This window comes from Ostrea edulis, chromosome 2 (genome assembly GCF_947568905.1).
Source record: "Ostrea edulis chromosome 2, xbOstEdul1.1, whole genome shotgun sequence".
Classification (NCBI taxonomy): domain Eukaryota; kingdom Metazoa; phylum Mollusca; class Bivalvia; order Ostreida; family Ostreidae; genus Ostrea; species Ostrea edulis.
The window spans coordinates 56,140,001-56,155,393 of NC_079165.1; the positions used below are offsets into that span (position 1 = coordinate 56,140,001).

The 15,393-nt window shown below is 35.5% G+C and overlaps 2 protein-coding genes across 2 annotated transcripts in view; both read right to left on the reverse strand.

Moving 5' to 3' along the window:
• Window positions 1-1,261: 1,261 nt before the first annotated feature.
• On the reverse strand, window positions 1,262-3,970 carry LOC125679221 (heat shock 70 kDa protein 12B-like). Its single transcript, XM_056154512.1, has 5 exons — window positions 3,809-3,970; window positions 3,162-3,597; window positions 2,836-3,060; window positions 2,596-2,749; window positions 1,262-2,424 (listed from the first exon to the last, which is right to left on the reverse strand). The coding sequence occupies exons 2-5, from the start codon at window positions 3,576-3,578 to the stop codon at window positions 1,352-1,354; spliced, it is 1,869 nt and encodes a 622-aa protein (XP_056010487.1). The 5' UTR covers window positions 3,579-3,597; window positions 3,809-3,970; the 3' UTR covers window positions 1,262-1,351.
• Window positions 3,971-8,560: 4,590 nt separating this feature from the next.
• Window positions 8,561-15,393, reverse strand: part of LOC125679214 (extracellular matrix protein 3-like) — a 34,991-nt gene continuing 28,158 nt past the window's right edge. The window contains exons 19-25 of the mRNA XM_048918249.2: window positions 15,099-15,291; window positions 14,829-14,942; window positions 14,460-14,596; window positions 13,662-13,917; window positions 12,070-12,257; window positions 11,781-11,924; window positions 8,561-11,646 (exon numbers count right to left, since the gene is read on the reverse strand). Coding sequence (XP_048774206.2) covers window positions 11,167-11,646; window positions 11,781-11,924; window positions 12,070-12,257; window positions 13,662-13,917; window positions 14,460-14,596; window positions 14,829-14,942; window positions 15,099-15,291 — 1,512 coding nt within the window. The 3' untranslated portion in view covers window positions 8,561-11,166. The remainder of the gene's footprint in view (window positions 11,647-11,780; window positions 11,925-12,069; window positions 12,258-13,661; window positions 13,918-14,459; window positions 14,597-14,828; window positions 14,943-15,098; window positions 15,292-15,393) is intronic.

A 15,393-nucleotide genomic window follows, 5' to 3' on the forward strand; every position in this document is an offset into this window, starting at 1 on the left:
GTCAGGCGTACTAGAAGTGAAAACGTTAGACGTTTCACCGATCAGATGAAACAGGTCGCCCGGGTCTTTACGAAGACAATCAGCATTACTCTTTTCTTTATGACTTTTCAGGTGTCGTTTGGGATCTCGTTTCCGTTTTGTGGCGTAATCACAATTTTCACACCTGTAAACCAATTCTTCGCGCTTGTTCTTATTTGCGCACTGTATAGTGTGTTCATTCCATTCTTTCTCCGTTGAATGTCCTATTTCTCTTGGTTAGCGGGAAGAATACTGTATTTAGCGCAACAACGCTGTAACACCCATTTTAACCTCTCTTGATTAGCGATTCTTCTACAGCGAATTCTTCGGAATGTCATCTGTACAGCTATATTTTCCCATGAAATCGAGTCCAAGAATCTCGTTAAGGCCAATATCAGCTACTACCATTTCGATATCAAATTTGTGATGATTGATCTTTCCCGGAAAAAAATGCCTTTCCCACCTAGGTTTGAACATACTTTATTGCCACTGGTATCCGATACTTCTCGCGTTGTGTCTGCCAGGTTTGGACACTGGTCCAGTGTAATGTTCACTAAAGTCCGAGAAACAAGCATAATAGTAGCTCCTGTGTCTATCAAAAAATCTTGACTCAAATGGCATCACAGATATATATTTGTAACTCTAAAACCATTCCGGCCATTGTACCAACTGTGTATTTGCTGCAATAGTTGCTGCGTGATTTGCGTTACTCTGCGCCTTTCCTTTGCAGAAACGATACATTGGTTCTGAACGTAAAAGGTGAATGCATTTGGAAAAGAAAAATTTCGAACGTTTTTGTGTGAAGGATATTTGCTGACTAGCAGGAACGATAACGCATAGACATGCTTCCGATCGGGTTTAAGAGAGCCAAAGTTACAGGAATGGAAAATCCGAAATGTCTCATGGACAATATTAAAGTTAAATGTTTTGTCCAATTTTTTGCCCAACATTCAGAACTGGTCCTTGGTCTACACAGGTAAAATTACAACACATGTTTAACATATATGATTGGATATTCATATGTTAATCATATGTTTACCATATGTTACAATTTCACCAGTGTACTAGAACGGAAATTCCATTTCATTGCGTTTCTCATTTCAACAGTCTTGCATACCAAGATCTCGGTCTTCATTTACCCTTCACCAAAGCTCTGCGTCAGCCCTACTGAATCTTAAAATCTACCGGTATATGCACAGAAAGTTGAAACCAAATGCCAATCAAAATGAAATGTAATGAATGATTCAGAGAACACATTTTATTCAGAAAGAGTCATGCAAGATTTAACGGTATTCATCAACAACATTGCCAGTATGCAATTGTCTAGGGAGAACTATGGCTCATTATCAAGGAAATTGAACTGAGCACTAGCTACCTCGCCGGTGTTCGTGTTTTTAGCTGTTACAGTTATTTCAGTTCCTCCGAACTTTAACTTTGCTGCAAATTCTCTTCCCAACCCCCCTGCAGTGTTTGGTATGTCCATGGTCAATGTTCCAATGTAGGAACAGCCTGGTTCGTCGATGTATTTTGGATTAGGAGCCTCCGTCGTATACAAAGGAAAAGATATCTTCTTTTGGTTGGCATAAATTGGGTGGTATTTGTGTTCCCCTTGTTCTTCATTGAGGTGCAAAACGGCACCAGTCTCGACATGTTTACTGAAAATACTCTCACATCTATCTTTACCATTTATTTTCTTTTTCCTTTTTGAGTCGTGTTTTTTCGGGTCAAACAGTTCTGTACATCCTATTCCATAAGTGAACTTTGCCACCCTAGATGCTACAGCACTTGGGTCGTGGCCGAACAAAACCGCGCCTTTCAGTACTGCAAGTCCTGCATCGCGTGGAATGACTACGCGACAGTTTGGGAAGGCTTCTCGAACAGCTTGCTGAACAACAGCCGACTCCGAAAAACCACCTACCATCAAAATAATATTTGTTCCTTTAACTTTAGGATCTGATAGGAGCTTTCCAACATGTTCGATTATACCCGTGCACGATGGATTGAAGAAACCATCAAAAGTTTCTTTATTTATTCGTACTTTGTCTAGTCCCCATTTCAAGACTCCTTTATATGTCGTTTCTTTCGTTCGCTCTTCAATGTCTTTGTTTATCTCTTCATATTTTTCCACAAAGGTAGCAGGCATTTTCATTGTGACTTTCTTAAGTTGCGACTTTTCCTCCACTTTTTGACGTTTCTTTATTTCGAAATCTCTGAACATATCAATATATTCAGCAGTGTTCGAGAGACAGTACTTTTCCATGAACTCATCTCCAACAATCTCCATCAACATCTCTTTGAACGTCATATCCACTTTCACTCCACCCCAATTTCCACCACTAGCTTTGCTCAACTCGTGTAATTTCCCTCCCGATTTTACTTCATGAACAGTCATATCAATGGTTCCTCCTTGGAATAAAATGCCTCATAATAATTAAAATGTTAATAGTGTGTAAAAAAAATTACATCGATATGTATATTCCAATTTTGGGCCCAGAGGGCATAACAGTAAGACAGTTTATAAAGAAGGAAATTCAAAAAAGAAAGAAAGTTTACAACATTATGTATATGTTGACCTACCGCCTGCATCTAATACAAGGTACTTTTTCCCTGGAGAAAAAATTCCAATTCCACTCTCAGATCCGCTGAGCTTTTCCACTGGCAGCTCTTTACAATACAGAGAAGCTGCCTCCGGTTCTAGTGCAATCATCAACTTGTTGCTGTGTATTCCTGCCTACAAACGAATCGTTCAAAAATCATTAAAAATCCCGTTGGTCATGTCTGAGTAATATGCTTAATACTCAGGGACAAAATACATACCTTTTCCGCAGCTTTCCGCATGAACTGTTTGGCTGGATCATCCCAGATGGCAGGTACTGTCAGTACCCAAGTTATGTTTTCCTCCTGAACATATACCGATGTGTCTCTACTCTCAATTTCCTCAGTCAAACATTTTTTTAGATATCTAATGGCGTGAGCAAAAACATCAACAGCCGGTAACAATCTCCCCTTGATATCTTCAACTTTCGTTTCAGTTGTAAGTCGCTATAAAGAAACATAATGCCACATAAACAGTGAAATGTGAGTAAAATCTGAATAATATAATATGACTTTTTCAATCTTTTTTTTAAAATCAAATAACATACTTCTGTCCTGAGTTTGTCGTAGAGCATCATTTTAAACCTTCGGAAATAATAGTAATTGTTGGCATCCGTTCCCTCTTCAGCTAGTGCCAAATATTGCGCTTCAGCATCATACCCAAATGCAATGAAGTTTTTCTTTGCGTCTAGCAGAACAGTGGTAGGGGTCTTGTGAGATATGAGTTCTGTTGAAGAGGTGTTCCAGTATGGGCAGTGAATTTCCTTGGGCGTATCTCTCATAGAGAAGGCGTATCCTGAAAACGTTGTCCCAAAGTCAATAGCTGCCACCATGATCAAGTTTCCTTCTTTGGACCCATCATGCTGTTGTTTTATGACGGGTCTGTTGCTTTCCTTGTGAACAACTGGTTTGTTGCGGTTGGAAGGCACGCTCTCCCTTTCTTGTATAACTGGACGATTCGACATTGTAGCTTTATGTACTATGCTGAAATACAAAACGAGTATTAAGTCTGTATCTTATATAAAAGCAATTACTACTAGAAGTTATTTTGGATGCACAATTTACGTTTGACCAAATCATGTTCATTTTAATAAAAAGTTACTTTCGTTTTGAAATAGAGCTTGATTTTATATGAAAAAGAGTGTTTTGTACAGAATTTGTACATATTCTAAACGGAATATTTTATATTACTTACGATAAAGTGTTGATCTGTTTATTTTCTCGGTTTGTTGACCAATTTCATGGGCCCAAATACACATGCACTACCTGGAAGGTCCATGTACGCTAAAAATAGGTTTTAAATACTGTGCGTATATCATGCAGGACCTTGTTCCCTATGAAAGCCTATTCGGATCACTAAACCTTGCAATGTATGACAAACGACAAAGCGTTTTACTATTCATTAAAGCAATTGTTTTTACTATTCATTCGGAAAATAAGGTAAATCTATCTAATTCAAAGAGATGTCTGTTATTTTAAAAGCTACATCTCTTTAGAAAAAGAAATATATTCTTAAGTTAAGAGATGTCTCTCAAAAATGAAATATTTCTCAAGCATTCCTATGTTTTTTGAGATATCTTTCTTTGTTAATGAGATATCTCCATAAGTTAAAGAAACATGTCCCCTCGTTCAAGAGATATTTCTTTTTATTAAAGAGAAATTTAAGTTAAATATATCTTTAAGTTAAAGAGATATCTCTCTAAGTTAAAGAGGTATCTCTTTAAGTTAAAGAGATATTTGGATAAATAGTAAAATGGCTTGCCATGATTTATTTACATAAAAATACATGTAAGTTAAAGATGGTTTCAAAATGAAATTATTTATATAAAATATATAGTGAAATTTTCATTTGTTTTGTATATCAACATCCATTTGTCAAATCAAGTACATGTACAACAAATCAGCCCATTTATGATTTATCCCACCACCACCTCTCTCTCTCTCTCTCTCTCTCTCTCTCTCTCTCTCTCTCTCAATCAAATTAAAATCAGATCCTAGGATACGCTCACAATCGCTATAATACTTACGCAGAGTATACGGCGCGGATCTAAGAAGTCTGATTTTAATTAGATTGTATATATATTATATATATATATATATTGCCTGGGACCAATACTCAACCGGTGACGTTTAACTGAGAACACGTACCTTGCCTCACAAAATATTAGTGGTCATCTTTGGTCTTAGCTAACATGAAACAAATGCATACACATGTTTAAAAGATAGGCGTAATACTGCAAACGCAGAAGAATGATCTACTTTAAATGATAAGAACCCCAAAATATGACAAAACAGGGCAAAAGCAAAATACCACGTGAAAAAATGGTTGCATGAAAATATCTTGATTTTCAAATGGTTATCATCTAAATAATTCACATTTTGCACATGTATGATTTTTATGCTACCCGAAAATTTTCAGGAGAGCATATAGTCGCTGTCGTGTTTGTCCGTCCGTCCTCCGAGCTCATATATCCTAAACCTTTCATCAGAAATTGTTTTATAATTAATTACAAATGTTCCTTGAGACAATGACTTGTGGAGCAAGGTCTCTCAAGTCACTTTGAAAAAGTCAAGGTCACCTAGAACTATGAACGTTTCTTATTTCAACAGGTTTTGATACTAGCATAAAACTTCCCATCTCCTAAACCTTTTATCAGAAACTGACCATAATTGATATCAAATATTCCTTGGAACAGGGAACTTTTGGACCAAGGTCATTTTGGAAAGGGAAAGGTCACTCAGAACATATACCTTATATAAACTTGAAAGTTCATTATTTCAACAGTTTTTGAATAGGCATTGATCATGTATCACACAAATAAGTAACAGATAAATGGCTTTCAGACAAAAGTCACTCAAGGTCATTTTGGAAAGCTCGAGGTCACTCAACATATACCCTTTATATACCCTTCATTTCAACATTATTTCAACTATAATTGATCATTGTACAAGTCATCCATCATATGAAGTAGTTCATTGATATTAGATACAGTTCTGGGAGCACTCATCAGTTTTACTCATATTCTTGTTCATACGATTTATCACGCAATATTTTAACGAAAATCATCACGCAATAAGATGATGCAAGCCACTTCTCCTTGTCTAGATACAATTGATATGTAGTGACAGTAGTATATATTAAAACCAGGATCAGAGCTTGGCTAGTTTTGCTAGGTAAAATTGTTTTTTTTCAAGGATGACAAGTCGGGGTACAATTTGAAACGAGCGTATTATAAGTATTGCCCCTTACCGACCCCAAGTCAAATCGTCTGCGTCATGTTCGGCGTGAATAATCATACGTCTACAGTTTGTGCACAAGAATAAACAGGTTTCATAAAATAAAAGCCATATGACAGACTCAGATTCCATATTTTCTATGTCCAAGGGCCATAACTCAGCAAACAAGAGGCCCATGGGCCACATCACTCACCTGAATCACCTTGGCTCATATTTAAAGATTTTCCCTATATATTCGCATGTAAACCTTTGATCCCTATTGTGGCCCCAACCTACTCCCGGAGGCCATGATTTTTTTTCAAAATTGAATCTGGACTATGTCAGGAAGTTTTCATGTGAATGTAAACTTTTCAGGCCCAGTGATTTTTCAGAAGATTTTTAATGATTTTAGTAAACTTGAATCTGCACTATGTCAGGAAGCTTTCATGTAAATTTCCACTTTCCTGGGCTAGTAGTTTTTGAGAAGATTTTAAAAGATTTTCCCTATATATTTGTATATAAAACTTTGATCCCCACCCCCTTGTGACCCCATACTGACCCCGGGGGCCATGATTTTTACAAACTTGAATCTGCACTATGTTAAGAAGCTTTCATGTAAATTTCCACTTTCCTGGCCTAGTAGTTTTTGAGAAGATTTTTAAAGATTTTCCCTGTACATTTGTATGCAAAACTTTGATCCCCCCTTGTGGCCCCATCCGACCCCCGGGGGCCATGATTTTTACAAACTTGAATCTGCACTATGTCAGGAAGCTTTCATGTAAATCTCGCCTTTTCTGGCTCAGTGGTTCTTGAGAAGAAGATTTTTAAAGATTTTCGCTATATATTTGTATGCAAAACTTTGATCCCCCTTGTGGCCCCATCCTACCTCCGGGGGTCATAATTTTAAGAAACTTAAATTTGCACTATGTCAGGAAGCTTTCATGTAAATATAATCTTTTCTGGCTCAGTGGTTCTTGAGAAGAAGATTTTTAAAGATTTTCCCTATATATTTGTATGTTAAACTTTGATCCCCTATTGTGGCCCCATCCTATCCCCGGAGGCCATGATTTTAACAAACTTGAATCTGCACTATGTCAGGAAGCCTTTATATGAATTTCAGCTTTTCTGGCCCAGTGGTTCTTGAGTAGATTTTTAAATGATCCCACCCTACTTTTGCGATTATCGCCCCTTTGAAGGAGGCATGGCCCTTCATTTGATCTAACTAGAAAGCCCTTCAGTGTGAAAAGTTAATAGATGGAGGGACGGACAACAGGTGATCTGAAAGATTACTTGAGCTTTCAACTCAGGTGAACTAAAAAGTGTGTAAACTGAGTATTTGCATTAATTTTCTAAGTTACTAGTAAAGGCCATAACCTAGCAAAAAAGAGACCTAAAGTGCCTAGAACACTCACTTGATGAACATGGTACAAGTTTTGTATACAAGAGAGATATATTGTTTTGTTATGTTTATGTAATATCATTAAACTGTCGGTGCCAATTGTAAATTCATTGCCAAAATTTATGATTGACACTCTCAGTTGACCCATTTCCCTCATTCAAATGGTGATTTTATTGATTTGAAATTTTTGAAAAATTTAAATTATGTAATATGATTGAAATCTTGGTGCCATTATGATTGACACTCTCAGTTGATCTCTTTACCCTCTTTAAATAGTGATTTTTAAAAATCTTCAAATCACGCATCATTGAAATTTTGATGCCATTTGTAAATGCATTGCCAAAGATTATAATTGATACCCTCATTTGTCTTCTAATCCCTCATGATTTTTATTAAAATCAAAATGATGTAATAAACGCCCTACATCCTAAATAACTTATACATGAAGCAAACAATTCGTTAAAAATTGTTATTACCCAATTTGAATTTTAAAAATACTTTTATATAATGACATAACACACCAAAAGGGATATTTCCACCAAATATGTTTACATTTAGCCCCAAAATAAAGAAAATATAAGCTTGTACAGCCGGGGGGGGGGGGGGGGGGGGAGGGGGGGGGGGAGGGGGGGGGGGAGGGGGGGGACTATCAAGATCAATAGACCATGAAAAGTAGGTCAAATGGTTTTTTGTTGCATAGTACTTTGTAGATGGCATGTATATACCAGGTTTCATAAAATGGTCACATCTGTTTCAAATTTTCAATTTTCCCTAACCTTGACCTCACCTCAGTGCCACACCCTTTGCCTGGGGTAATGCCTTGAACAATTTAAAACCTACATAATATAAACATCCTACTCAGCAAGTTTGGTTAAAATCTGACGATTGGTTTTGCAGAAAATGTTTTAGTTACTACTTTTTGCTACATTTATCTGATTATTTCCCCTTGTTTAGCAATAACCCTCGTGGAATCTGATAGTGTCTGGCCTAAGGATGTTCTGTTGTAAGTTTGAAATAAATTGACCAAGGACTTTTTGAGATAGGCCCAAAAAGTTGACATACACTGCACACCAATCCTGGGCCATATGATAAGCTCACGTGAGCTAACAATCGATGGACCTATGAATCTCATTCTTAAGGTGTCATAAATTAACAACTGTGACTCAAGGAAAAGAAAACAATGAAAAATACAAAAATTAAGTATTGAAACATTCAAACCAATATCAGATTTTTAAAAATTCAAGTTAGTCATCTTCAGTAAGCAATTAAATAATAATTAGGATTCTACATACCAGGATACATCACAGATCAATGAGAAAAGATACCAACATGATAATTTATGCATGTATTTATTTCATTCATCAACAACCATTTATAATGATAGCATACACATTACAGTCAAGCATACACAAAGGCACAGAGCATATACATGTATACAAATAAATGCTTCAGAAAAACAATACAGTAAATAACTTCCAACAACTACTTACCATTCTTGCTGTAACAAAGGATTTTGGAATACACACTTTAATATGTTTGTTAATCAAATATCCCATGACCACAAACAGAAAGTTTGCATTTCACTATATGCAGTATAATCAAAATTAAATAAACCCAAAATAACAAACCAACATATCCACACTTGTGCTTTGAAAGGGGCATAAAAATGAGGACAAACTAACAATGGCACATTATTACATAAAAGTCATTTATTTGTAGATAAAAATAAAGGAAGACAATGCATTAACTAATAATTATGTTAAGAAAACTGACAAGTCAGAAAGGGCTCCGGAAGGCCTGATGGACAGATGAAAATTTTTCCAAGGAAACTTAAGTTATCGCATGCTACAGAAAGTGCTGGCTGATACACAAATGAATAGATAAACAGAAATCTGAAAATCAAAATGGATCTTTGCTTAATCAGAGCATTGCATACAAAATTGATGAAAATCTTCTCAGGTAATCTATTATCTTCTTAATATTAAAATAAAAATTACAAATCCCATAACTCTGTAACGACAAAGCCGATAAATCTGAAAATTCAAACAGGTCTTCTGTATAATTAGGTATGAAATTTATGAAAATGTTTTCAAGCAAACTTAAATTATTGCATGCCATCGCAAACAGACAGACAGAGAGAGTGATTACTATAGAACACCAACCCTATGGTGGGGGCCTAATAATACATTCACAACTAATATTTCATAGGGGATTAGATCATGAATAATGTAAATAAAGGCTATAGAGCTATTGAGGAAATTCAAACTACGACCAGACATTTTTCTCCACTCCATGATGCAGATTTTTAGTTTCCTTTACTCTATTTTGCATAATAATATACTAGTATGCTGTAAAAAAAAAAAAAATTTCAAAAAAGTTTGATAAATGACTTCACCCACTTTTAGTATAAAGAAATGTTCTCTATACATGTAGTTTATCAATGACCTGGGCACCCACTGTATACTGATAAAAAGAAAATTCTCTAAAGTTTATCAATGACCTGAGCACCTATGAAATATTTCAATAAATGGAACATATCTGGAAATTGTAGAAAGGTCCACAACTTTTGAGGCTTATTAGATATCTAATCTTTTTTCTATAAATAAAAAAAAAATCAATGAAAAACCACACACACTAAAAAGTATAAAAATCATATACTGCTGAGGAAATTCAAACGTAGAAAAATGAACATGATGCTCAGCAGTTTGAACTTGAACAATTCACAAATAAGCTACGCCAATATGTTGTAAATTATCAACAACCCTTGGATTTATGTTAAAAAAACCACAAACACAACCTCAGACATAGATGCCAGAAATATTTGACACTGCATCAACGTATTCTTTGGTTTTACGTATATATCAGATATACATACTGAGTATTTTCTTCATTGTGCAACATCAATGAATGAATATGCATTTTCATAATACATGTTATTTATAGATCCTACAATAAAAAAAAACATGTAGATAGATGTAGATACTTGCATTTTCATTTAAATGAAATGTACTGTACATATGTATCACATAATTGAAATTCAATTTTAGAACTTAAAGAAAACGATGGCATAAAATAATCATAACTTACAGCTTTAAAAGAGAGTAAAACTATCGAGATACTGAGTTTAAATAAAGCTACAATCTGGAATGCATAAGATGTAACAAAATCACCAAACAGACATACATACAATGTTTACACCAGCATTATTTTTTTCTTTAAGCAATAAGAAATGCTTTTAGCAGCACACAATAATGACAACATTCAATTTAAGATACTATTTGTATATCAACTACATAAAGGCACATCTAGGACACACATAAAATGTATCAAGCTAGGTTTGATACCACAAAACATTTAAAAAGATTTTTTATTAAAAAAAGAGAGTGAGAATGGAATGCATACCAGAATATCATCAATACAAGGCATGATATATGACCTCATTATGTGAGTATGTGACTTTGGTTTTTGTATCATGAGGTATTTCTTGGTTTGATTATAATAAAATGAGCAAAATTTATCTTATCAGGACCAAATTGAATTTCTAGATTCCAACTACAAAAAAAAAACTTGATTCAAATTACCATTGTATAAATTGCTTATTTCTCAAGAAAAAAAATCTGATCAGAGGTATACCATAATAGCACAAAATATGTGACGTATGACTGCTTGTAAATCACATGTATTTCATGAAACTTTACTTCTGTGATCCTTGTCAAATTTATCACCGATACATAATTTATATAAATTCTCATTTTGTTTATCAGTACTTACATTGTACATATATATAGCTATTCATGAGAATCTAATCTTCACATCAAGGCAACCTTGAAAATTTACATGAAAATAAAGTTCTCGCAAATATAAAACAATTTACATATTACATCAGCTTAACACATGAACAATTCTTTTGAAAGTCTGTGTATTTGCAAAAAATTAACCTAAACTTCTGTAAAATCCCCCTGCGTGTCGATTTTAACAACAACCTTGCGAGTCCCCGTGGAAACGACAGTCATTGTACTGTCAGGGGTTGGTGGGGGTGAGGATTCCTTCCTCTTTTTTCTAATGATGAAAATCAGCAGTATAAGAGTCAGACATAACAGTACAGCTATCCCGACAAGTATTGGAATGAGGGAAGACCTCTCTCCTCCCTGGTCTTCGGAAATTTCAGAAACTTCTGCTTTGATGTCCTCCTCCACATGATGCTCCTCTGTAAGGACAATTCTGACCATGTTAGTTCCCTTTCCCGAGAGCCCTAACCTCTCAAAGTCCTCAGGGGATCTCCTCTGTCTCCCCAGCCATGACGGGGCTGAAGTGTCCTTGCCAGGCAGGGAATGGTATGATGCAATCCTGTCATCTATGGCATTGGGTGAATGTAAATTATAAACAGTATGTAGAAACCAGAGTCTGTTTGGGTCACTCTGAAAGTCAAAGAAAAATGTTTCAGCATCTGTTAGCTTTACAGCCACTCACTGTATACAGAATCCAGAGGGAAATATATCATTACTTGTGTCAGTATCTATAATCACGTGTCAATGTTTGAGACCATTCTAACCTTGAATAAAGGCCCTGTATCAATAACAAATCCATCTGCTCCTGGTTGATTGACAAGTCTAATGGCACCTTCCTCCTCTGCCAGTTTGGCTGATAGAGGTATTCCATTCAAATCTCTGTTAACTGTGAAAGGAGCCAAGCGGTCCTAAATACAAAGGAAAGAAAATTAATACACGTTCTACTTTCTACAAGTCTATTGTTAAATTGATCTTCATAAAATGTATATCACAACCAAAGACAAAATTATTCAAATCTTCTGAGAAACATTAATTATTATATGGAATACTCACAATTATTTTCAGATGATATTGTAAGTTCTCTGATTTGGAGAGGCAACCATACTGTCCTGCATTGGGATCAAATGTTGGAATGTACCCATCTTTTCCTGAACAAAGGAACACCTTCTCCAGGGATATCTGTAAATGGTCTCCCATCCTCTGAACACTCTTCATGTCAATTCTACCATAGATTTTCTCACCTATGAATACAATGTACATACTGTATGCATGAAATCTTTTTCACTTTTTCTTAAGTCTAATTGCTACTACTGATTTCTTCAATATTGTAGATCCAGAAATTTTGGTGAGACTTCATTTTCACATGAAGAAATTTTGGCAAGCAACTAATATTGCATCAATACACTTGGTCAACAGAAAATATTTTGAGAATTAAAATCCTCACACATAAATCAAGATCTACAGAATTTAGTATTACACTAAAAATGGAAAATTATATTCAATCTCATACAGGAACTTTCCTTGGATGTCAATCTGAAAGAGAAATGTACAGGTGCATTTAATTGAAACTGCATCAGCTACTGCACCAAAAAGATGTGATGTCATAGACAAGGGTTCCGATCCTTGTGAGGAATGTGACTTTAATGAGGTTCTATCCACCATCTGGAGGGACAGTTGCTGACTGAATAAAGCAGGGTTAGACATTAATGCTAGTCCGGTAGTCTGAGTCTTAACTCAATGGGACTTGATTTTGCCAATCAAACAGGTAGTAGATGGATTTTGCATCAATGGTGAAGGTCATTTATTAAAGACAACCAATCACAGCTTAGTTAGCCATGCCCACAGAATTAGATGTTTTCCTTTTTGTAAATGATATATATCCATTGTGGGAAATAATTTTTAATTTAGAACAAATAACAAAGAAAAGTAAGTTATAATGCTTATTTCTTGACCATCCAAAATATCACAACCATCCAAAATACATGTATCAACACTTTTCCCTAATATATGGTTCTAATTTTTAACTACTGTGGAATCATTATTGTTCGTGGACGATTGATGTTCGTGGATTTCGTGGATCACTCTTACCCATGAATTTATGTATCCTCGAACATGTCTTTAAGCCAAATAGAGATATCTCTCCTAGTGACATTGTATAAATTACGAAAAACACAATAGATATGAACTCAAGTTTTAAAATTTTGCTCATCATACAGTAGTTTGATTTAAGAATGAATTAAAAATTAAAAAGATGCTTAACAATTAGTCAATGCATTTTCATTTTTAAAACATCCTAAAACTTGTCAGAATAGCAGGATTTCGTTTCTCCATTTTAAAAATTTTCTGAAGGTTTGGACCCCCACAAAAGGGGGCAAACCCCCTTCCACACACTCCTCCTTTGCACTTCGTGCCTCAACCAATTGCCTTCAGCAGCCAGACTAAAAACTATGCAGGACAAGTAAAAATTTCAAGTCACCTAGTCCTTTAAACTACTTGCTAAAAAAGTTGCTGTTGAATCCTGTAAAGTAATTTTTTTTGCATCTGAAGACATGGCACTGTTGGCATCAGACACGAAAATAGTTTGTTTATATCCAAAAATGCTTATCTTTTTCTTCAAATATTTTAAAAAGATTCAAATTATTTACCAGGAGCAAAAGCGGACCCAAGCTTCTGTCTTCCTGGTTCCTCAGACATCCACTGGTCTTTCTTTCTCATAAGGTGGAAGTCTGTGTTGAGTGTAAACTCAGCAGGAACTGGATCACTGATCTGCTGGAACTGCACAGGAAGGGAGAAAGCGATCGGTGGCTGAGGGTAACATGATCCGTCAATGTTGTAGGCCTGGTGGACTGGGGTCAGGCATGGAATCAGAGTGATATTGTACATACCAGTGTAGTCTTCAATCTAAGAGAGAAATGCATGGGCCCATTGAGACTGCACCACTACTGTAAAAATCTCTTTTAATTTATGAGAATTTACTTCTGTCAAAATTCACAAGGTCTCAAGATTAATTTTGTTTATATAAGCAATGACTTTCAAATTGAAAGTTCATGAATATTATGCCTTGCTGATAAATTGAACATGACAAGATTGCAGAGATGTCAGTGGTTTACAGTATAAGACACTATAAGAAAAGCAGGGACTGCAGTTTGTTGACTTTGTGGTTGTGTCTGACCATGAAATAAAAAAATCAGAGAAGTGCAATTTCTGCTAACAAAGGAAGACGTCCAGTGGCTACAAAGTGATGTATCAACAAATGTGTATTCAATAACAAAACCACAAAATTTGACGCTTAATAAAATTAACGACAACACAGTAATTCAGTAATAAACAAATCATTCTAGAACTAAAATGACAAACTGAAAGAGCAACCATTAAAATGTCCATATCTAACAAAGGCCTGGTTATGACAGATGTCCTCTATAAAGTGGGAGGTAAATTCTTACTGCAAAATTTGACTGAAACTGCCAATGCTGTTCTGGGCGGTTGAAGGTGGAATCTCCCCCCAGAAGTTGGAGAGAGAGTGTCAATTCTGGGTGATCAGCAGATGTTACAGATGACATTAGTCCTTTTCCTATTACACCTGTTAAGTAATTCATAATTAATATAAGTTAGTATATTGTGTTGCAAGAAAGGCAGAACATTTGAATGATGGATCTCACTTAATGCAGTGTAACTGTTCATAATGAAACTTCAAAGACTATAAGTTTTCTACATCAACCTTGGCATGTTTTATGAAATATGCTTTCTACATCAATATTGGCATGTTTCATGAAACTTTGTAAACAATGAATAAGACATTTTTAAATGACTACCTTGTGGTGCAGCATCTTGAAATATGAATTTTCCATTAAATCCTGCCTTTGTAGTAAAAGCCACTAGAAGTCTGCCATCATCAAGAACTCTCATAGCTGAGGGATATAAGTTCCCTGAAAATCATAACATGAATTGTAGTCAAAAATTTTCTTTGAGTGTCTTTTGTCAAAGTTTTGATGTACATGGCAGTTGGTTGTTTTTACATGTATTTCAAGAGGTTCACATGTGATACCGATATTTCATGAAAAATAATTGTAAAAGGAACATACCTGTCACATCCGGAGTTGAAGGGGAGATAATCCCATCACTCCACATGATACCAGTGTTGTACACAAAGGTCAGGGGTAGAACAGTCTGGTGGTCCTGATGGAACCAAGCCCCTGGTACAGAAGGGGAGTATCTGACATAGGACACATACAGCCACACATCCAAAGTGATGGCAGACAATGTAGAGGAGATGGACTGTAAGCAGTGCAATCAAGCAATATACTAAAAATATCTACCGAGAATTCACACTAGTTATATCTACCGAGAATTCACACTAGTTTGTTAAAATATCTACCG

Coding starts and splice junctions, on each gene's coding strand:
- LOC125679221 (XM_056154512.1), bottom strand. CDS start 3,578: ATGTCGAATCGTCCAGTTATACAAGAAAGGGAGAGCGTGCCTTCCAAC. Junction 3,061..3,161: donor ACGACAAACTCAGGACAGAA/GTATGTTATTTG, acceptor GTTTCTTTATAG/CGACTTACAACTGAAACGAA. Junction 2,425..2,595: donor CCTTGTATTAGATGCAGGCG/GTAGGTCAACAT, acceptor TTTTATTCCAAG/GAGGAACCATTGATATGACT.